The 21,054-nt window shown below is 37.0% G+C and overlaps 1 protein-coding gene across 4 annotated transcripts in view; it reads left to right on the forward strand.

Moving 5' to 3' along the window:
* The window catches only part of CEP112 (centrosomal protein 112), a 539,861-nt gene that overhangs the window by 399,935 nt on the left and 118,872 nt on the right, over positions 1–21,054 (forward strand). For all 4 annotated transcript variants that reach the window (XM_063080878.1, XM_063080876.1, XM_063080879.1 and 1 more), the window contains one exon: positions 20,693–20,755. In XM_063080878.1, coding sequence (XP_062936948.1) covers positions 20,693–20,755 — 63 coding nt within the window. The remainder of the gene's footprint in view (positions 1–20,692; positions 20,756–21,054) is intronic.

Genomic DNA, 21,054 nt, shown 5'->3' on the forward strand with positions numbered 1-21,054 from the left:
GATGATTCAGGAAAATTAGGTAAAATCTAGGTCATTTTAAATTAGGAATATCTAATGACTAAATCTAAGAATGTCCTCTCGGCACCTATTCCAAACTCCAAATAATCCAGCATAGGAAATAGAGTTTTTGTTAGGTATTGAGGTCATTGTTTTTTTATGTTGAACTGCCTACAAATCTAACATAGCAATTTCCTGTAAATATGTTATTTCATAAACTTTCCAATTAATATTCATTATATTCTTTTTTGCTTGTAAAAATGAGCCAAAAAGTAGAAAATTTTTCAAAACAATAAGTAAAATATTAATAGAATTTATTAGAATGCCAAATTAGGAATTCTAGCTCCTAGATTCAAAGCTTATTTGAAATAGTTTATTACTTGACCAATAGTTCAATTGACATCATTTGATCATTGAACAATGTCATTTTTTTGATCTCTGAAGTCAAAATTTGAGGTAGATCTACTTCCCCAAAGTACTATACTGCAGAATATACCACTCATGTAAATTATATTAAATATATTATAAGTGTGTATTATGCATATTAAAATTTGTTAAATACAGTAGTTATTTTCCTTTGACATTTGTCAAGTCATACAACATTAGATTTTGGTGTAAAGGATAATAGTGTCAAAGACTTATAAAAATATTACAGAAGGTAGAGATCCTTAAAAAAATTAATTGGCTCCATTTACATTTGGTCTTTGATGATAAATTCTTTTTTGCACATCAGAGCAATAGTTGCTTCTTCCCTAGAGCAAAGTAAAGTTTTTTTTCTCCTTCATTCTCTAAAAGTTTGTATTTCTGCCCAAGTAATAAATGAGTTTCAGTTTCCGTGGCCTTTGCTTCAGAGAGCTTCTCTGAGGGTGAGCTTTGAAATATGATTAGATCTTAATTCTGTAACTATTTCCATAAGCTTGTTTCACAGTTTGCTTTCTTATTCAGTGAGTGGGGTGGGGAAATGCATGTAAATCTTATGTGATCATTTATGGGTGTTAGCTGTGTAAATATATGTTGCAATGGTGAGAAAATTAGTCCTTCTGAATTACCGTGAGGGAAGAAAGCCAACCGTGCCATGTTATTCTTTAGGTTATCTGTCATTAAGTACACATTATTTTAGCCCACAGTACTGACCACAGTTACTTACTCTGTGTGGACAGAGAATATATCTGATACTAACATTCAGAAACAGGGCCAAATTCAGGAATATATGGGCACTTCTTCTTAGAATAGATTTATCAGTATTTACTGAGTAGATATTCAGTAATTAGTGATATTGATAATGATACCACAACCTCTTGAAAACTGTCCATGGTGAACCTACATTTTTCGGAAGAAAAAAAACTGCCTAGTTTCTTTCTTCCTTCTTTAATAGAGGATGTGGCTTCTCCATGGAATTCTTACAAAATGAGTAGGCAGTGACAAACGCCAAGACACTTGGAGTTCCTAATTATTAACTTCTGGTTCTGGGTAAAGCAACTATCTAAGATGATTCAATCAGTTTCCTAGAAACAAATTAAAACTGAGGAGTCATTAAATATGGACCAGTGACACTGCATATGTTTCGTTACTTAGACTAGCTTGCCCTTTCCTCAAGTTGAGATTTATATGTAATGATGGAAAAGGAAAAGAATTCTTTAAGTACTCTATCTTATAATATTTCTTCAAACTGAGAGCTTATCCTTGACTCAAAGATTCAAAAGTCTTAGGATGCAACATCAGGAACTTTATCTTACTCATATCTGTTTCCTCACCTGACACATAGTAGGTGTTCAACAAATGTTTACTTCCTGCCACTCTTCTGTCCCAATTACTTGTTTCAAGAAGGGGCTTTGAAATTGGAAATGTGATAATCAGAAGTCTCGTAAATGACAATCTGCCTGCTAATCCTCAATTAATTAGTTGATCCTGGAGAATGTCATAAACAAATTACCATGATCAAATCAAGGATGGATTAAACCTTTTTTCAACATTCAGTTCAGTAAATATTAAGTGTCTGATGAACGCAAAGCACTATGAATATTTCTTTAAATGAATAACAGATAGAAACTTCATTTCAATAATTTTTTAATCCATTCTGAAAGTTAAAAGAAATGGAAGTGAAAGTTAAGATAGTTTCTTAAAACCATTGATATTCTGTTTGAGCAAGCATAGTAACCTGCAAGGCATAATTACATATGAAATCTCTAACAGCTTTTGTGTTCTTAACTAAGCAAAATTTTATTGTTTAGTACAATGTTTGGGAAAAGTTATCACTATAACTACAATGTGAGGAGAGTAATTTTTTTCTGAATTAATATTAAATTATATATTTTAAAAGGTTTTTTAAATAATTAACTTTCCTTAAATATTTGAATTATCTTAAAATGTCTTAAAATATTTATGGCATATAAGAAAAATTATATTTACCAACATGAAAAGCAGTGTGGATGCATTCTCTCATGAACATTTATACCCAATTTCCATTTTACCCCAATTTCCATTTTACCCCAAATTCTCTTTCATCTCCTCTTAGAGCTGATAATGAAGTATGGTAAATCATATTTTATAAATACTAATAAAGTTTCCACTTCTACCTACCCCCCTTCCTTACTTTTAATATACTAAGTGGAAATGAAGAAATAGTAAGTTTTTTTTCTCTCCAAAAGCTATTAAAAAACTTAACAATTTAGCCCATGTATACTTGTTTTATGAATTAATGAAAAAAAGAATATTTTCCAAGCAACTACCTAGGGCAAAGCAATCATGCCAAAGCCACGAGCTTTGTTCATCACCTATTAGGAAAGATAAGACACATTTTCAAAAGACTGTAGAATAGCCATGTATATTACCAGGACTCCAAATACTAAAGGACACAAAACAAATCACTTCTAAGGATGTGAGCAAAAAAAAAAAAAAACAATGTTAGCATTTGAACTGATCTTCATACATCAATCAGTAGGATTAAAGAAAAACATTATAGCAGAGAGATGGAGACTGCAAAGCAAAAAAAGTGGCCTGGAAAACCTCAGTAATCCATATTTGAAAATGTTTATTCATTCATTCAGCAGTTATTGGTTGTGATCTTTGTTGGTCTTGGAATATATCAATGAACAGAAGAGACAAAGATTCCTGTCTTTGAGATGTTTATATCTTAAGAGGATAAAGATAGTGTTTGAGGGTGTTGAAGCAGAAAACAAGTGTGGGTCCCCTATCACTGAGGACCTTGAGTACCAGGCCAAGGTGTTTGGACTTGGTAAGCAAGATCTTCAGCAGAATTACCAACAGCGATTCAGGGTAGATTAGTAATTGGCTAAATATAGAGGCAAGGAGACAAGTCAGGAATACTGTCAGCATGAGATTTAGAAAGAACTGAACTGAGTAAAGCAGTAGAAATGTTATGAACTAATAAACTGAAGAAAAAGTAATGTTTTAAGCCCATGGGAGGGGCAGAATGGTGGTTCCACTGTAAACAGTATGCCATAGGGACAGTGACACTCAAACTTCTTTAGGTCATTTACTTTTTTGAAAATATGTTGAAATGTTTGAATCCTCTTCCAGAAAAAAATATGCTATATCTAATACTTTGCTTAAAATTTTAGGAGGATCCATGGACTCTTAAAGTCTATCTATGGCCCCAGATTAAGAATCTTCATGAAGGGGAGGAAAAAAATCAATCACCAAACACTTATCCAGCACCTGCTATTTAAGTCACTCAACACTGGCCTTGATGTTGGGTAGAGGTGGAGGGATGATAAATGACTGTAGCACAGCTCCTTCCCTCAAAGTATATAGAACTGTAGAGATGTGGATTTTGATGTTGCCAGGGAAAAGCTTAGATGGAAGTAATTAGTAGGCAGGTGGAAAATCAGAACAGAAAGTTGGGAAATATGGTCAATAAATAGAGATGTATTTGTTAGGATTAGAATCATCAGTGAGTGACAGAAAACCCCAAATAATACTGGCTTAAATAAGATAATTTATTTCTCTCACACGTAAGATAACAGCTTGGCCACTCAGGTCACAGTCTGGCTTACTGTGCCGTCCCTATGGTGTAGTCCTCATCTCTGTGGCCTAAGGCAGCATCAGGATGGGGATGGAACTGGACAAAGAAGAATCAAAGTTCACATATGTACTGACTCTTAATGAAGTTTCCAGAACGTACCACATGATGCTTGCACTTATATGCCACCCACATGGGCAGGACTTGGTCACATGGCCACACCCAGCTGCAAAGGAGGCCGGAAAAGATAGTCTTCATTCTAAACAGCAGATGCCCAACCAAAAATTTTATTTGTGTGGAAGAAGGGGAGAATATGTATTATGGAAATAACTAGCATATTCATTCTCACAAATAAATACAAATTAAAATAAACATTCTTATTAAATTGGCAAAGATTGTGATAAAATTAAAATACTTAATCCTTACCAGTATGTAGTGTAATGGACACCTCAGACACTGATGTGTGACTGTAAATTGATATAACCTTTCTGGATAGCACTTTAACAATATGTATAAAGAGCTATAAAAAGCATTTCTGTACATTGACTTAGTAATTATACTTCTTGGAATTTATTTTAAAATGTAATCAGTGCTGCAATGGAACATGTTTGTAGGCAGATATACACCATGCTGTTATTTATAATGATAAACTGTTTGGAAATAACCTAAACATCCAGCAATAGAGGGAATGGTTCGATAAGTCATGCTATATTCTGGCAGTATCTCAAATAAAAAGAGAAAACTGAATTTACTGTTTACTGTAATAAGGGCTAGCTAGCTATGCTGGTCAGACAGTCTCTCTGAGCAGAGCAAACTTCTGATATTGTATAGGATTTGGGGGATAGGGCTGGGGAAGACTTTTAAAGCTATTGCAGGCATCAACAATAGAAGCATGGTGACTTGTGTGAGATTGTTGCTGATTGGTTGGCCCTCAGAGATGTGTTTGTTGGAGTGAGTCCATCTCTGATTGGCTGGCTTTCAGAAGTGAAGGGCCTACACCTCTTAGTTGGTTGTAAAAGTGTGTTCACCAAAGTGAGTTGTCATTGATAAATTGAACAGGTCTAAAGACAGTTCTTCAGCCATAAAAAAGAATGAAATTTTGCCATTTACAGCAACATGGATGAGCTTGGAAAAAATTATGTTAAGTGAAATAAGCCAGGTACAGAGAAAGAAATACCACATGTTCTCACTTATATGTGGAAGCTAAAAACATTGATCTCATAGAAGTAGAAAGTAGAATAATGGTTACTAGAGACTAGAGGGGGGAGGAAAAAAGGGGAACGGGGAGAAGGTAGTCAGTGAATACAAAATATTGGAGATACAGGAGGAATGGGATCTGGGGTTCTATGGCTGTATTGGGAGACTATGGTCAATAACAAAGGACTGTGTGTCTTTGAGTAGCTAGTCGAGGTGATGTTGAATGCTCCCGGCACAAAAAGGTGACAGATGTTTGAGGTGATGGATATACTAAGCACCCTCATATGATCATTGGACACAGTATGAATGTACCCAAATATCATATGGTACTCCATAAATATATACAATTATCATGGGTCAATTAAGAAAAATAAATTAAAAAGAGAGAAATAGAGAGTAGAATAGTGATTACCAGAGGCAGGGAAACGGAGGGGAAAGGATGGGTTAAGGAAAGGTTGGTAGACTAGTACAAAGTTGCAAAGTTACAGTTAGACAGGAAGAATAAGTTCTGGAGCCCTAAAATGACAATAGCTGATAATATTGCATTGTATATTTCAAGATAGCCAGAAAAGAGGATCTTGAATGTTATAACCACAAAGAAATTATCAATGTTTAGGTGATAGATATGCTTACTATTCTGATTAGATCATTATATAATATATGCATGTACAGAAACAACAAACTGTACCCCATAAACATGTACAATAAAAAAATTTTAAAAATAAGTAAGTAAATAAAACCAGTTCTGACGGCTATTTGTTAGTGTGGCTACAGAACCATCAGTCTTTTTCTAAATTTGTGGGAACATTTCTTTTTTTTGTCAAACCGTATGATGAAATAGAAGCTTCTAAGTATTAAATTTTGAAATAATTTTAATCACATGGAAAATGTTTATGACATAATGCAAAGTGAGAAAAACTATAATGAAAATATTTTCAACTTCCTGCCCGTCTTCTCTTCTCAGTCCCCTTATTCCGTGTGCAGAGGCAGCACTGATCTGAAGGGGCATGTTGCTTGGGCCATGCTTACTGGAGAATGGGATCCCTGTCTGTCACTCTTGCTTGGCTGTGCCTTCCTGTGCCTCCTTATCCATGCTGCGTGGGGATGAGGGGTCTGGAGCCTGCCAGGGTAGGCCTAGTCACCTGGCCCTCTCTCCTTAGGCCTAAGCACGCTCACTGTGGCTTCAGGTTCCTCTACCATGTGGTTGGCTGAAGGACGGCCAACTGTCAGTCCAAGCCTGGGAGGAGGGAGTCTTGACCTCACGAGGCTCGAAGACTCAGCCTCATGTTCCTGCCCACTCACCACATGAAGGGTGTGCCCGGTTGAGACACAAGGCTTCTTGTGTCTCAGTTGCTGCCATTCCTGCCACACCTGTCTCCCTCATGGAGGGGAGGCAGATGGCAAGCCAGGATCTGTGCCAAATGCCACCAAAGTCTCACTGTAAACCTTGATAGAGATCTATCTGCAAAGGGTACAAATCTCAGCGCATAAGCTCAGATGTGCGTGTCTTACTATAATCCCAGTTTCTGATTTGAGTTACCATTTGGCTGGGTAGCAGAAAATTGACACTTGCCCTCTGTCACCTCAGGCCTGTCACTCCCCCACCTCCCCAGGGCAGCTCTTATCATGCCATAGTGTGGTGGATAAGGTGGGCTCTGGTCCTGGGTATCACCTACCCACCCAGGCATCCATTGTGACTTCTATTGTCCCCACTGATCTTTGGTTGCCAGTTGATATGGGTCACAGCTCTGTCATCCTCCTTCCTCTCTGAAAGCTTTTTAGATCTGGCATTCCCTCTGTTGTGTCCGTGCTGCTCTCAGACTCCTAAGAAATTTAATATCCTTCTGGCCCATGGTCAGGGAGAGCAGTGAGCCTGCAGGGAACTGAGTGCAGCAGTCTTGCTGGTGTGTGTAAACCCACATACCACAAAGCCCACTTCTGCTGGGGACTCTAATATATGCCAGTGGCTAAGAACTCTAGGCCAAACAGTCTCTTATCTCCTCATGGCCTGTGAACATAGGCCCCTTCTGCTCTCAGAGTAGCCTTTACCTGTATGGGGTCTCTACTCTTTCCCCATCTCCCAGGCTTAGCCCACAATGCAGGGCCTTCAAGAAATCAGGCCTTTTCTTGGGAACAGACGTGTAGATGATCATTTTCTCTGTCACTTCAGACTCTGCCCCATCTGCCCACCTTGGGGACTCTTTTCCAGTCTGGGGGTGGGAAGGGAGTAGGGGAGGCAGGTAGGGTATAACCTACTCTGATATACCTTTATGCCCTGAATTCAGTAGGCCCGGGTTATTGTTAAAAACCCCAAAAGGACTCCTTTGTTTTCTCTATACTTCTACTGTGTTATCTTTTTGTGTGAGGTAGTGATGGTAGAATGTCAAGCTGAGAAGGGCTGAATGGAAGAAAATACCAGTTTTAAGACTTCAGAAATATCCAGGTACATGCAAAAATATACTGCACAGAAAAATCACCAAATGTTAATATTGTTACACAGGGTGATAGATTACATGAGATAACACCGTGTGTATTTCTTTTTTATTTTTTGGTTTTTCTGAAATGAGCATGTATTTACTTATTTAAGAAAATGGCTTTCTTGAGGTATAATTTATACACCAAAAGTTCTTGTTTGAAGTGTACAGTTCAATGATTTTTAAATAAATTCACAGATTTGGGGGCTAGCCGGTTAGCTCAGTTGGTTAGAGTGGTGTTATAACACCAGGGTCAAAGGTTTGGATCCCCTTACCAGCCAGATGCGAAAAAACAAAATAAAAAATAAAATAAATTCACAGAAATGTACAACCATCACCACAATCTGTATTTACTTTTATAATCAGAAAAAAAATGAATGTTATATAAAATGGCCTCTTATTATAGCAGTAAAAAAGTCATTGGTGAATAGAATAGAGAAGACAGGGTCAAATTTCAGGCCATTCAGTTAAGCATGGGGAGTCACCAAGCAGCTCAATAAATATTTCTTGAACTAATAAGTAAATGACAATGGAGCCAGAGGGCAGAGATAAATTTTTCCAAGAAATGTGTCCATGAAGGAAGAAAAGGAAGCATGGAGCCTTTAGCACACTTCCTTGAAAAAAGCTTGAAGAGCATATACCGTACTACTTCAAGCTTTGGAACCTTTGCATATTTTACTCCTGTCATCTGAAATCTTCTCTTTTTCAGTCAGTTGATTCCTGTTCATTCCTAGCTGTGTAAACTTAGGCAAGTTTTTTAACTTCTTTATTTCTCAGTTTCAGTGAGGATAATAGTAGTGACTACCTCAGAGTTTTTGCGAGGTTGAGATCTGTTAATGTGTGTAAAACGTTCAAACAATATGTGACAATAGGGCAAGGGAAAAATAAGCATTAGTTGTTGTTTCGTTGTTGTTGCTATGATTGTCATCATCGTCATCGTTATTATCACTTAATATTCACCTTCTTACAGAAGCCTTCTCTGATGTAAGGTATCTCATATTTTTCCCTAATAACACTCTGTGCGTATCTCTTTCATGACAGTTATTATGCAGTATTATATGTATTCACTTAATCTGTTTCCTCTCCAACTACATTAAATCCTTCACTTCTGTAAACATACAGTGCCTAACACAGAGGACGTACTCAAAGTAAGTGTTTGTGAAACTAACAAGTACACAGGGGCATATCAGGATTTCAGAAAGGGCTGTGTGTGTGTGTGTGTGTGTGTGTGTGTGTGTGTGTGTGTGTGTGTGTGTAAGAGAAAAACTAGCCTTTTTATAATCGCGTGGGAACTAGTCCCTGTAGAAGGAAATACCGGTGATGTGAAAGGGAGGGAGACTGGGGCGAACTAATTATGCAAGGCTTTTGATAGTGGCAAGAGAAGTAGAATCCAAATTTTGGTGGAACAACATCACTCCTTTAACCAGTTATCATGATGTAATTTCTGTCTTTATTTTCTGTGAAAGCTTATGTAGAGTTGGTATTATTGCTTCCTTAGATCTCTGATACAATTAATTAATGAAACCACCTGGGCCTGGATATGGGTGTGTGTGTGTGTGTGTGTGTGTGTGTGTGTGTGTGTGTGTGATAGATATAGGACTCTTTGACTTTTTTATTTCTTGTGTCATTTTGGGTAATTTGTAGAATTTAAGAGATTTATCAGTTTTGTCTAAATTATCAAAAATGTGTAAATACGGTGTTCATATTTTCTTATTACCGTCTGTAGGATCTGATAGTGATGTCCCCTCTCTCTCATTCCTAATATTGGTAATTTGTGTCTTTTCCTTTTTCTGATCAATCTATCTAGAAATTTATCAATTTTATTGTTCTTCTTAAAGAACCAGCTTTCGGTTTCATTGATTTTTCTGTTTTTATCTTTTCTATTTTATTGATTTCTGCTCTTATATTTATTATTTTCTTTCTTCTTCCCTTAATTTGCTATTTACTTCAAGCTTCTTCAGGTAAAGGCTTATACCATTTATTGTAGAACTCTCTTCTTTGCTAATACAATAATTGAAAGCTAAAAATTTCCTCTAAGTACTAATTTAGCTGCATTTTGCAAACATATTCTACTATTTTCAATCATTTCAAAAGATTTTCTAATTTCCTTTGTGATTTCTTCTTTGATTCATCGATTCTGTGTATGTGTATTTTTGTTTTCCAAATATTTGAAGAATATCAGATACATTTTTGTTATGGATTTCTAATTTAATTTCATTATAGTCAGAGAATATACTCTGTATGAGATCAATCCTTTTTAAATGTATTTAAGTTTTTTCTATAGCCCAGAATATGGTCTATCTTGATTAATGGTCAAGTTGGTTGACAGCGATTTTTGAATTGCCTCTGTTCTCACTGATGTTTAATCTACTTGGTCTGTCAATTCCTGAGAAAGGAATATTGAATTCTCCTCAGTTATAATCTGTGAATTCGCCTATTTTTCCTTTCAGTTCTGTCAGTTTTTGCTTTATGTATTTTGAAGCTCTTGAAATTAGGTATATACATATTTGGGGTTATATTATTTTTGTAAATTAAATTTTTATCTTTATAAATGCCCCTCTTTATCTCTGCCAGGCTTCTTTGTTCTGAAATCTGCTTTGTTTGATGTCAATATATTCACTCCACTTTTCTTATGATTAGTTTTTGAGTGGTACATCTTCTTTCATCCTTTTAATTTTAAAAAATAGTGTTTATCTTGAAAATACCCTGTAGTTACAACTCTTAAAAATCCAGTCTGATGAGCTTTGTCAAGTAGTTGGAATTTTTAGATCATTTATATTTAACATAGTTATTGATATTGGGTTTTAATCTATCATATCGATATTTGTTTTCTATTTGTCCCATCTTTTCTTGTTTCTTTTTTCCTCTTTTCTTACCTACCTTTTACGGGATTCATTAAGTACTTTTTAATAGTCCATTCTGTTTCTACTATTGGCTTCTTAGATATATCTCTTCATTGTTGCTGTTCTTAGTTGTTGATCTAGGTTTTATGATACGAATCTTAATTACAGTCTGCCTTCATCTACTGTTATACCACTTTATGTAAAATGTAAGTTCCTTAATAACAGTATACTTTCATTTCCCTGTTCTTATCCTGTGTCTCTACAAATGTTATAAACCCTACAACATATTGTTATTATTGTTGCTTTTTGTTGCTTTGTGTTGCTTCACCCCCCACGGGTTTGTCACCCCACTTCCCCTGGGTGATGGAGATGCAAAGGATTACTCAAAGCCCATCTCTTCTGAGCAGTGAGAGGCCCCAAAGTGGTTAATCTCCTGCTGGAACCCTCAAGCGAGAGGGATCTCTTCCTTGGGAAATGAACGCCAAATTGGGGTTCTCTTCCTGCATTTATTTTCTAGACCAGGAAGTTACAGGAAGAGAACAAAAGTGGGGTTATAGTTTAACAATATAGGCTGGTAACTTTCAGTGAAACAAGCCAGATGACATTCCAGTAAGGCAATTAAGTGGTCCTATCAACAAAAGCTTTCATCGTAACAAACATTCCTTCTCCCTCTAGCAGTTTCTCAGTATCTTTACATAAGTAGCTACTATCAGTAGCTAGTCTGTCTTTGAGCCAGCAACCTGCTGTGCCACAATTCTTATCTTGCAACAGAGACTTATAACCTGAGGAAAATTTCCTGTCCTTGCAAGGTCAGTATTTGAAACTGCAAGGCTTTGGAAAACCAGGCCCTGTGAGGTACATATGCTTTATAGTATATTCCACAGCTTTTAACATTCAATTTTTTAAAAGAAATTTTAAAATGAGTAAAAAGTAATTTCCATTTATGACATATTTTCTATGTGCAGTGCTATTTATTCCTTTGTGTTCATCCAGGTTTCCATTTGATATCATTGTTCATCTGCCTGAAGAATTTCTCTCACATCTACTGATGACAAATTCTCTCAGATTTTTCTTTGAAGATGTCTGTTTTTTCACTTTCGGTTTGGAAGGATATTTTCACTGGACATACAATTCTAGGTTGACAGGGTTTTTTCTTTCAGCACTTTAAAGATTCATTATGTTGTTTTCTGACTTGCATAGTTTCAGATGAGAAATACGCAGTAATTTTTCTCTTTTTAATGTATCTGTTTGCTCTGGCTGCTTTTGAGATTTTGTCTTTATTTCTGTTCTTTGCAATTTTATTATGATGTGCCTTGATGTGGTTTTCTCTGTGTTTATTTTGCTTTTTAGTTTGATGATCTTTTTGGACTTGTGGTTTTAGAGTTTTTTTCAACTTGGAAAATTTTCAGCCATTATGTCTTTATATATTTTTTCCGAACCTTCTTTCTCCTTCTGGGACATGATTGTACATATGTTAGGTGATATGATATTGTCTCAGAGATTAGTGAAACTGCGCATTAAATTAACTTTTTAAAATTCACTCTTTTGTCTCTTTGGGAATCATTTGGATTTTTAAAATGTAATTTCTTGGTCAATTTCTGGTTTCTGGTCTGGCATGTAAGGTGCTTGGAAATTGCCACTCTTCCTAACAATGAATAAAAAGCTGAAAAACTGAAAAATCAGCAGTCCTTCTCATAATTGTCAGAGAAATGAGCTCATGGGGCAAACTGCTGCCCCCAAATTTGGAGAGACAAACAGGCAGACACAGAACCACAACCAGAGCAGAAACCTCTGTGGGAACCAGTGCCTGGATAGGAAAACCCGAACTGTAATTGATGAATTGTTTGAGGCTTGTGTGAACTAGCCTGAGAGGTAAAACTTTTGTGAGTTTTACCTCCAGGAGGTTGGCCATGTTCTCACAGTGAATATTGAAGAAAAATCCAATTGTGCTTCTGGCAGGGAAAAGGAAAAAATGCCCATTCTAAAATACAAGGCCTTTCCTTGAGAGAAACTGTTTTACCAGAACCTAAACTATTGGGGATATTTCAGAGCCTGATCAACAGAGGGAAAAGGAAATAACCAACTCTAACTCATTTTGGCCTTTCGTGTGGGGGATAGGAAATATACAACTCCAGCTCCCTTTAGTCATCCTGTCCGACATAAGGAGAGAAGCTGAGAAGCACTGGTGAAGTCCACAGTCCAGGAGCACAGGCTTGCAAAAGACTGACCTAATCACGAGACTATAGATCATTTCCCCTTCCGCAAAACCTTACCGCCACATTACTAAAGGCCTTTTCACTGTAGTCCTTTTTACCCAGAACACATGTCTGGCTATCAAGAAAAAATTACACAGCATACTAAAAGGCAGAAAACACAGTTTAAAGAGAAAGACCAAGTATCAGAACCAGACTCATATATGGCAGAGATGTTGGAATTATCAGACCAGGAATTTAAAACAACTATGATTAATATGCTAAGGGCTCTAATGGATAAAGTAGACAGCATGGAAGAAGAGATGGGCAATGTAAGAAGAGAGATGGAAATTCTAAGAAAAAACGAAAAAGAAATGCTAGAGATTGGAAACATTAATGGAAATTAAGAATGCCTTTGATGGGCTCATTAGTAGCCCAGACATAGCTGAGGAAAGAATAGCTTAACTTGAGGATATCTCAATAGAAACTTCCAAAATTGTAATGTAGAGAGAAAAAAAAAAACTGAAACACAGAATAGAATATCCAAGAACACTACAAATTATGTAATTAAGCATAATGGGAATTTAAAAAGGGGAAGAAGGAGAGAAAGGAAAAGAAGAAATATTTGAAGAAATAATGACTGAGAATCTCCCCAAATTAATGTTGGACACCAAACCACATATCTGGAAGCTCAGAAAACCCCAATCAGGATAAATGCAAAACATACACACACACACAAAGCAAAAACTATACCTAAGCATGTCATATTCAAAATGCAGGACATCAAAGATAAAGAAAAAATGTGGAAAGATGGTAAGGAAAAACACCTTTCCTATAGAAAAGCAAAGGTAAGAATTACATTCACCTTCTAAGAAACAGTACAAACATGAAGAGAATCCCATGAAATACCTGAGTTGTTGAGAGGAAAAAAACCCATCAATCTAGAATTCTGTACTCTGAAAAATTATCCTCCAAAGGTGAAGGAGAAATACTTTCTCAGACAAACAAAAATTGAAGGAGTTTGTTGCCAGTAGACCTGCCTTGCAAGGAATGTTTAAAGAAGTTCTTTAGAGAGAAGGAAAATGATATAGGTCAGAAAGTTTGATCTACATAGAGAATTGGGGAAGGAATAAGTGAAGGTAAAATAAAAGCTTTTATTTTTCTTATTCTTAATTGGTCTAACAGAGTTTTTTCAACTATTGATAGTAGCAATGTATTTAATTATGTATGCGCATGTGTGTGTCTGAAATTAATTTGGGGAAATTCTCAGTCATTGTTTCTTCAAATATTTCTTGTGTTCCTTTCTCACATTCTTCCCCTTCTTTTATTCCCATCGTGCATATTTACATCTTTTGTAGGCTTATGTATATAACTATGCATATACATTATGTGTATTTACACCTTATATAGGCTTATATGTATGTGAAATGAATGACAGCAATGATGCAAAGGACGGGGGGAGAAAATTAGGATTATTTTATTATATGGTACTCATACTACTCACGAGGTGGTATAGTGTTATTTGGAAGTAGAATTGGGTTGGTTGTAAATGACAGCTTACCTCATTAGTTTCTCTTCTCTTTGGTCACAATCCTGTGCTTCTTGTTGCCCAATATCCTGAAACAGTTTTTCCTATATTTTGTCCAATTTCCTTCTTGCTTACTGTAACAGATAAAATATGCTCCCAGTTACTCCATCATGGCCAGAGCAGGTCATTAATTTTATTTAGCCTTCACCTTTATTTCGAGGTAAAATATAGAGATTTTCAAGTTTCAATGTTCTGTAAATATTTTAAATTAACATTTGTTATGATTTCTCCTAATATTTTTGTTGATAGGATGATGCAGAGTTTTAGCAGGCTGGCCATAACTTTATTCACCATGTTTCAAGAAATTTCAAATGGATGCCAACAAAGATTTTGAGTAGAAAGTACTGCATAATAATCTGAGCTTTATGACATGTTTTAAGAATCTGAGAAACATCCTTGCATTCTTTCATCCTAAAAACAAATATTTTATTCAGAAGCTTATTTTATAATATTTTCAAGAGATTTACCTTTATGAGATCTGGGCTGATCTTAAATATAAATATTTTAGAGCAATCTCCTAATTTTCTTTCCTTCAAATCACCTTTCTGGAAATCATGAATGCTTGACCTTTCACTATTAATGATAGGAAATGGAAAATAAAGCGATGAAGGACTTTTTTGAATTAAGGCATAATGCAAAGAACCCTGCTAGAAAAGAGTAGCACATTAAGATGATTACCAACCATTGAGACCTTTGTGAAAATTGGTTGGTCGTTTTCCAGTTGGGTTCTAAACCCAAGACTTTAATGGGAATTGCATAAAAAAGTGGACCAACACATTGGGTTCTGAAACATGGAAAATGACCTGAGGAAGTGGCCCCAGAAAAGCAGTGGAGAACTGAGTTCTTGTTAAAAGGAGAAGGGCATGAGCAGTCATAAATGGGAGCAGTGAAAAAGAGACAGAGATGAACAAAAACTATGACAACAAAAAATTTTGCTTACTTCAGAATCATGATTTTCTCTTCTATTATTTTATATCTGTTCAGGCCATGCTGCAGGTGGCTCTGTGAAAATTTTGATTCTATATAGATATGATTGCTATAATAAACAAGGCTTTGTATAAAATAACTAAAGCCGACTTAATTTTATGTATAGAAATGTAATGTGTGGTCAGTACTATCCTGAGAATAAAAGTATTCAATAAATGTTTTAGGGATAGTTTGCATAATAAATTAGCTATGGACTTTCAACCATGGTAAACCAGAGCTTTTCTAGATTTTTTAAAGAGGGGTTTAGAAATTCAGGCAACTGTGTTTTAGGTTCGAATAAATAGTAAAAATCTTGAAGGTTGAGGAATTAATTTTATTTCTCCAATTATTCTCATTTTTCTTCAGAGTATTGATTCTGCTCTATTTAGTTATCAGCAATTTCTAGACGTGTTTATATGTTACAAACCAGTCTCAGTTTAAATTCAACATTGATAATTTAAAGTGGGTGCTAATGCTTCCTGGAATCCTGGAACTCATACTATTCCCAGTTCCTTTTCTTTCCCACCTTTGTGGATAACTATTCCATACCCTCTCTCACTCCTCAAATCTCCCAGCTATCTCTTCTGTCATCCTCTTGCTCAGCTGATAAATCTCTTGTGCTTCATGGAGAAAATGGAAGCATTCAGGACCCACCACCAGTGTTACTGTGGCTTAAACAATGGAAATTTATTCTCTCACAGTCCTGGAGGCTAGAAGCTCAAGATCAGGATGGTGTCAGGGTTGGTTTCTGGTGAGGCCTCTCATGCTGGCTTGTAGACAGCTGCCTTCTTGCTGCATTGTCCTCACATGGCCTTTCCTCTGTCTGTGCACACACACACACAGAGAGAGAGAGAGACAGAGAAATCTGGTGTCTCTTCCTCTTCTTATAATGACACTAATCCTATTGGATTAGGGCCCCACCCTTATTACTTCATTTAACTTTAACTACATCATTAAAGGCCTATCTCCAAATACAATCTCATTGGGGATTAGGGATTCAACATATGAATTTGGGGAGGACACAATCACTCCATAACATATCCCCTTTCCTTTGCTTAAGGACGTGTCTGTAGTACATCTCTGTCATTATCTATTTTTTCCTATCTACTGCTACATCTTTCCCATCAGCCTACAAATGTACTGTCAGTTCTCTCATCTTACCAAAAAACAAAACAAAACAAATCAGCCCTCTGTACATCCACTTCCATTGCTGCTTCCACCCCATTTCTCTCCTTCCCTTTGTGACAAAATTCTGAATTAACTGTAATGTATTCCAGTGCCTCTCCTCTTCTCTCTTGAACCCCCTCTAATCCAACTTTCATCCCCTCTAATTTCATCTTGAACCCCCTCTAATCTAGCTTTCACTACACCAGTGATCACCTTTGACCTCCATGTTGCCAAGCCTATATGATCAATTCTCAGTCTTCACTTTAACGCTGGATGTCTATTAGGCATCTCCAAGCTTAGTATGTTCAAAACTGATCTCTTAATCTTCCCTCTAAAACTTATTTCACCAATAATTTTTCCCATGTCAGGTAAGGACAATCTCATTTTTCTAGTTGCTTAGGACCAGAATCTTGAAGCCATCCTTGACTTATCTCTTTCTATCATACAGCATATCCAGTTGATTCTATTTTCAAATTTTTCTCAGAATCCGACTTCTCACCACCTCCTGTGTTACCATTCTGGATTATTGGCAGTTGCCTCCCAACTGGCTTCTTTGCTTGATTCTTGCCCCAAACAAAAGCTAGAGTTATCTTATTAATACTTAAGTCAAATTATGTATTTCTCCTATATGGAAATCCCATTAGTGACTCTCCATTTCACTCATAATAAAAGCCACATTCCTTACAATTAAGTGCAACACCATGAAAGATCTGGGCCCTTGTTCTCTCTCAGACCTTGTCTTGTCTGAGGGAGACATTGTTTACTGACTTAAACGCAGCAAACGCAGCGGCCACCTCACCGTGCTGTGTCTGCCTCTGCCTCGAGGCCTCTGCATGGACTCCTCCTTCTGCTTGGAATGCTCTTTCCCTAAAGGCCACCGTGACTCTTTTATCTCCTGCAGGCTTTTGCTCAAATATCACCCTCTCAGTGAGGTCCTCCACAACTTCCATATTTTTAAAATTATAAAGGACCCCCTGATTTTCATCACTTCCCATCTCCCTTTCCTGCTTTACCTTTCTCCATGGCACTTGCACCATCTAAAATATAACTTTTAAAAGTTATTTTGTTTACTCCCTAGGACAGAAGTTCCATAAAGATAGAGAGGGATTCTTGTCTGTTTTGTTCACTGCTATAGTCCCAGATGCCTAGATGGATGAATGAATTGAATATTTAGTTGTAAAGGAGCTTATTTGAGCTTGTGAGATTTGGGGGCCACCTAGCCACAAGCTCATGAAGAGAAACTGCAGCTGAGACACAAGCTTTCCTGCTTAACTGGCATCTCTGACTCCAACTTTTTTAGGGAAGAGCAACTTAATCTTTATGACACTAGAATTAATCTTTAGATTTCCTAGTGCATAAATATTTTAAATATTTTTAAAGCACTTAGAACAATGCTTGACACGTGGTAGGAGCTCTATAAGTGTTTATTTAAAAAGCAGCAAACACTTTATCAAAAATTTTATGATAAATAACATTGACAGAGTTTGAACCAAGACAGATAAACCTCAAGAGGTTCATAGTGGCCCTAATTCCATAATGAAGAGTGGCTTTATTAATTATGGAGCTGGAGTAAAGTCTGATGGCTTACTAGAAAAATAGCAGTAGTCACAGGCCCTCTCTACTCTGCAAAAAAACAAAACTACCCTGTGTACTTGATGGGATTACAGATATAAAGAGATTTATGGAATAAACTCTAAAGTATGGCTTTTGAACTTAAGTCCATAAAACATATGGTCATGAATGGGCTGAAGTGATAGAAAAGGAAAAGGGCTTGTACAGTATCTATTCATTCATTAGGTGAATGTTTAGGTACCAGGCACTGTGTTAGGGGCTAGGACCTGCCTTCTAGGATCTCACAAGCCAGTGGGAGAGAGAGATGAGTTAACCAGCAGTGACCAGTTCAGCGTTAGTGTTGTGATAGAGGTGTGCCCAGAGTGGGTTTGAAAGCACAGAATTGCTTCCTCATCCCATTTGTGATATTGAAATAAAAAATCATTTGCTGCCAGTTAAACATAGTGGACAGAACTGACCTGTTTATCTCTACTCTTTGAAGAAGTCCCATAAAAATTAAAGTAATGAAATTGAAAAAGGCATGAACCAGTGGTTTTTAACCTTGGCCGAACATTAGAAATAGCAGCAGAGACTTTTAAAATCCTAATGCCTAGGCTGTACCTTAGATGAATTAAATCAGGACCTCTGGGGACAGGACCCAGGCATCAATGTTTTTATACTATGATTTCTGCACAGAGAACAAGAGAGGAGACAACAATAAGAAATTTAGTGTTTTAAATCTCATGAAGGGGCTGGATCTGAAATGGACTTAGCAGAACTGAAAATACCAAAAAACCAGTTTCTGGGGGAAAGGAGGCTTGGAGGATACCAATGAGAAGAAGCTAGATTTTTCCTGTTGTAGAACTTGGGAAAGGCTCAGGAATCCAGAGACTGGATATGGGGTAGAGTGGAGAAGAGGTGGATTGGTTGAAAGTCTGTATAAGGAACAGTCAGATGACCCAGATCAGATGAGCCAGATTTGATACATGATTGCCTCCTCACACCCCTGGTTTGCTCCCTGGAGAGATGGAATGAGAGAGGGACTCAGGTATAGCTGAGGGCAAAAATGAAAACGGACTTGTGTGAAAGTTGCTGTCCTGAACACCTAGGCACCCTTCTGAAAACACTGGCAGCCAGATCTGTGCTCTAGGCAACTGGTCCAAGAAGAAAGTCCGGTCAGATACTGGCATGAGAGTGTTCAGGCCTCTCCATAACCCTCTGTGGTGATGTCCACAATTCACAAAGCCCTGCACATCTGAGCTGCTTCTGTTCAGCTTTAGAGGTCCTCAATTTAAATAAGAAAGGACACCAAAGATCACCAGGCATTTGAGGAAAGTATCTAAAATGAAAGACAAAGATCAAAACAGGCTGACAAAAGTAAATAAATAAAGGGAACTCAGGAAAAAACACAACTCTAGTAAGCAGAAAAAAATTTAAATATATAAGTGGATAGATGTATAAACTGATGATAGACACAGATATGAAATTAATAATGTCAGGAGAAATGAGGAATATATTGTGAGGCATTATGCGATGTGTCCTAGCTAATGAAGCCCCTGCGTTCTGCAGCCAGACCGTGGGGGACTGAGTCCTGGCTCCTCATCTCCTAGCTGTGTGATGCTGGGCAAGTTACTTAACCCCTCGGTGCCTCAGTTTCCTCATCCACAAAAAGGAGGGTGATGATGGTGCTGTCCAGAGAGCATGGAAAAACTCTTGGAAATCAGATGTATGATGGCAGAATTTTTTTTTAAATCTTATAGAAAGTTTTGAAGTTAGTAAAAGTTGAGGAAACTCTAAGAAAAATCAAAAAGACAAAGAAATGGAAATTGAAACAGTAAGAAAAAGAGATGATAAACCTGAGAGGTACAACAATTAGAGTTGCAGAGAGGGAGAGACAGACAGAGAGGAGAAAAGAGGAGAGGAAATCATGAGAGTAATAACAAAACCTTTCCCAGAAATAAATTACCCAAGCTCAGATTGAAAGGGCCTCCTTAGTGCCAGCATGGTTGATGGGAAAAAGGCCCAGTCTAGGGCATGTCACTGTGACATTTTCAAACACTGAGGATAGTATGAAGACCCCAAACGTTTCCAGAGAGTGGAAAGCAGGTCACATACAAAGGATTGGAACTTGAGTGGCAGAGGAGATAATCAAGTTCTAAGCAATGTGGACTTATTCTGGAAAGGTCACCCTAGTTCCAGGACATAAAACAGTTTGATTTAGATATATTTGTCGCTTCAAAACATAGCTCTTGTGTGTTAGACAGAGTGGGGGAGGCTCAACTCTTTGCTCAGTAAACCTAAAAATCTCATATCTGCCTTTGTCTAGGAGCATCTGTTTCTTTTATTTTTAAACTAAGGTGAAAGAGTTTTAAATTTACCTTCTTTTCCTCCAGTTACCTCTCCCCTTTTTCTTTTGCTTTTTTCTGTCCTTTGTTTCTTCTCCCTTTCCTTTCCTTTACCTTACTTCTGCTGTGTCTGTTTCTGTCTCTCCTCCCTTTCTCTTTCTATCCACAGAATTCTTGTGTTTGTCTAATAATTGGCAGGAGAGATATTTTTTTTTTCTTTTTAAGTGATGAATAGTTGGCATTAGATCAAAGACAAGCCCTGTGGTTTTCTGGCTGCCCCAGAAGGGCGGTGCAGCTGGCAGGCATCCCAGCTGCCTGGTGATAGGCATGTGGAAGAGATACCAAGCTCACAGGTCACCATGTGTGTGTTCATGTGCGTGTGTTTTTCAGGCCAACAGCAGGCTGAAGCAGATTGAGAAGGAATATACCCAGAAGCTTGCCAAATCTTCACAGGTAAGCAACATTAATAGAAACAAAACAGTAAAACCAAACCAAACAAACAAAAAACCCCCCGAAACCTGCACATAAAAAGGCTTTGCACTTTTAGTTTAAGAGTTAAACTAAATCCTTTTCAGTTTTTCATGCATTAGTATCATATTTGCATAGGTAAATAAACAAATATGCTTTTAACATTTCAGTCTAATTAAAAATCAAGAAAAATTAGGCATAGTGAACTGTTTGAACCAACACACACATATATACATGCGTATACACACACTCAAATACTGTAAAACCAGCCTGTACACTTGAAC

Source organism: Cynocephalus volans, chromosome 16 (assembly GCF_027409185.1).
Source record: "Cynocephalus volans isolate mCynVol1 chromosome 16, mCynVol1.pri, whole genome shotgun sequence".
Lineage (NCBI taxonomy): Eukaryota > Metazoa > Chordata > Mammalia > Dermoptera > Cynocephalidae > Cynocephalus > Cynocephalus volans.